The sequence below is a fragment of the Octodon degus genome, unplaced genomic scaffold (genome assembly GCF_000260255.1).
Source record: "Octodon degus isolate 3935 unplaced genomic scaffold, OctDeg1.0 scaffold00117, whole genome shotgun sequence".
Taxonomy (NCBI): Eukaryota; Metazoa; Chordata; class Mammalia; order Rodentia; family Octodontidae; genus Octodon; species Octodon degus.
In genome coordinates, this window is record NW_004524693.1 from 6,575,515 (window position 1) to 6,578,541 (window position 3,027).

The 3,027-nt window shown below is 39.9% G+C and overlaps 1 protein-coding gene across 1 annotated transcript; it reads left to right on the top strand.

Moving 5' to 3' along the window:
* Positions 1–1,815: 1,815 nt before the first annotated feature.
* On the top strand, positions 1,816–3,021 carry LOC101569915 (round spermatid basic protein 1-like protein; the record flags this gene model as incomplete). The annotated part of the gene is made up of 1 exon (XM_023699915.1): positions 1,816–3,021. A coding segment is annotated over exon 1 (1,206 nt), but the record flags the coding sequence as incomplete, so codon positions are not given.
* Positions 3,022–3,027: the final 6 nt, after the last annotated feature.

Sequence of the window (3,027 nt, forward strand, 5' to 3'; positions counted from 1 at the left end):
AGAAAATAGCAAAGATTATAAGAAGCTATAATGGACAATTATATGTTTACATATTGCATGATCTAGACAAATTGCTACACACAAAACTTACTGTAGCTGATTTCAAAACAAATAAAAGTTTACAACAGTAAAGAGTTTGAATTGGTAATTTAAAAAATAAATTTGGAAAATTTCTCCAAAAGGGACCAGGGAAATGGCTCCGTGGAATGAATGCTTCCCTGGCAAGCGCAAGGGCCTGAGTTCAATCCCCAGTTCTAAAAAAAAAAAAATTCTCCACAAAATAAAATTCAGAACCTGGTGATTTCATGGGTGATTTCTACCAAACGTTTAAAGAGTAATCAAACTCAATTTTCTCCCAAACTATTCCTAAAGGTCAAGGAAATGTGCTAGTTTTACATCATTGTTAAAAAAGAAAACTTAAAAGTTCAAAAGATTTGTCTCACCATTTGAGAAATTTCCATCCAGTTACTTAGATCTGTTGTTCTTCTTCTATGGTAAGGTAGCTTTCCTCTACCTCATGGCAGTCAGGAACCAGCTGGAGAAGGCAAAATGACTAGAGACAACCTATATCCTTAAAAGACATGGCCCCTGTGACCTATTTGAACCACGTGAGCCTTACTTTTTAGTATCTCAGTCAGCTGTAAACTCATCAGCTGATGAGAAAGCATCCTCATGACCCACTCACCTCAATAGGCCCCACCTCTGAAAATTGCTGCATTGGAGATCAGTACCTTAATCAGGAGTCTTTAGAGGACACTTTTACTAATACCACAAGCAGAGGAAAAAATACTCCTTAATTTTTTGTATGACCTTAGAATAGCACCTCATATCCAAACCAGGTTAAGACTTTTCAACAAGAAAACTACAGATCCATGTATCTTATAAATATACATGTAAAACTCCTTAAAAATGCTAGCAAACTGAAGACAACAGCATATTAAGACAATTACATAAGATAATCAGGTGATATTTATCCTAGGAATGCAAGTGTGGTTCTCTATAAGAAAATCCTTCAATATAAAGCATCATATTAAGAAAAGGAAAGAGTACAACCACATCATCATCATCATCATCATCATCATCATCATCATCATCATCATCATCTCAATTCATGCAGAGAACGCTAATGAACAAATTCAGCATGTTGTGGATATAAAATCAATGTACAAAAATCAGTTGTGTTTCTATAAACCAGTCATGAAAAATCCAACAGGAGATTACAAAAGTAATTTAATTTCTCATAGCATACAAAATAATCAAATACCTGAGAATAAATTTAACTAAAGAGGTGAAAGACATAGAATGAAAACTGAAAAAAAAAGTTGCTGAAAGAAATTAAATTGCGCATTGGCATTCATAAGTAAACAAACATTAAATGAAATAATTCGGACACACAAGATTAAATAGCACATGCTTTCTCTTGTATAAGAAATGAAAAATATAATAAAGACCAAAACAGAAGATATATAATAGAAAGTAGGGAGATCTTTCTCAAATGGGAAGGCATAAAAGTGGTAGAAAAAGAAAGAGCTAGGGAGAAGGGAAAGTGTAAGGGGACAAATGACTTAAAAGAAAACTAAATGAGAAGGGGACCAGAGCCAGAAGAAGTAGGAATGAGAGGGCTCTGTACAAGTACCAACACCCCATGATAAATGTACTTATTATGTACTTTAAACATGTCCTTAAGAATAAATATATCAAAAATTTTGCAAAAAGAAATTAAAGAAACTCATATGTGCAAAGATTTTGTGTTCATGGATTATACAATTTAAAATTGTCAAGATGTAAATCCTACATAAAAGGACATGCTGAAAAATGGCGGCGCCGCCGAGCCCAGTGCGCAGCGCTGCCGCCGCCGCCCCGGCCGTCTCGGAGAAGGAGCCCTTCGGCAAGCTGCAGTCGTCCTCCCGGGACCCGCCGGCGTCTCTGTCCGCCAAGAAGATAAAATCAAAGACAAAATTAAAGAGAGAAAAAAAGAAGCATAAAGTAATGAATGAGATCAAAAAAGAGAATGGAGAAGTAAAGATTTTGCTGAAGAGTGGGAAGGAGAAACCAAAATCAAATGTAGAAGACTTACAAAGTAAAAAGGTAAAGAAGAAAAAGAAAAAGAAACACAAAGAAAGTGAGAAGCGGAAGCGTCCAAAAATGTATAGCAAATCTATTCAGACCATTTGCTCAGGACTGCTGTCAGATGTTGAAGATGAAGCAGCCAAAGGCGTCCTCAGTGACAACATAAAAGATTATGTTGCAAAGAGCGCGGATCCCAGGAACTCTGATTGCAGAATTCCGGAGAACAGTGACTTTCCCTTTGTCTCGTTAAAGGAGCCCCGGGTTGAGAAGACACTCCGGAGGCTGGACACGCTGGAGTTCAAGCAGCTTATTCACATCGAGCACCAGCCCAATGGCGGCGCCTCTGTGCTGCACGCCTACAGCAGCGAGCTCTCATGCCTGTCTCCTGTGGAGATGGAGAGGTTCGCCGAGGAGTTCGTGGGTCTGGTGTTCAGCGAAAATGAGAACTCGGCAGCCTTTTATGTGATGGGGATCGTTCACGGGGCGGCTGCCTACTTGCCTGACTTTTTAGACTACTTTTCTTTTAACTTTCCCAATTCCCCAGTGAAAATGGAGATCCTGGGAAAGAAGGATATAGAAACTACAACTATGTCCAGTTTTCATGCTCAGGTAAAGAGGACGTATTCCCACGGCACTTACAGAGCTGGCCCGATGCGACAGATAAGCTTGGTGGGGGCAGTTGACGAAGAAGTGGGCGATTACTTCCCTGAGTTCCTTGACATGTTGGAGGAGTCACCGTTTTTAAAATGCACACTGCCCTGGGGGACCCTGTCCAGCCTTCAGCTAGAAAGTCGCAGAGACAGTGACGATGGCCCCATCATGTGGGTGCGTCCGGGAGAGCAGATGATCCCTGTGGCTGATGTGCCCAAGTCACCTTTCAAAAGGAAGAGAACTACCAATGAAATAAAAAACCTCCAGTACCTACCTCGAACCAGCGAGCCTCGCGAGATGCTCTTT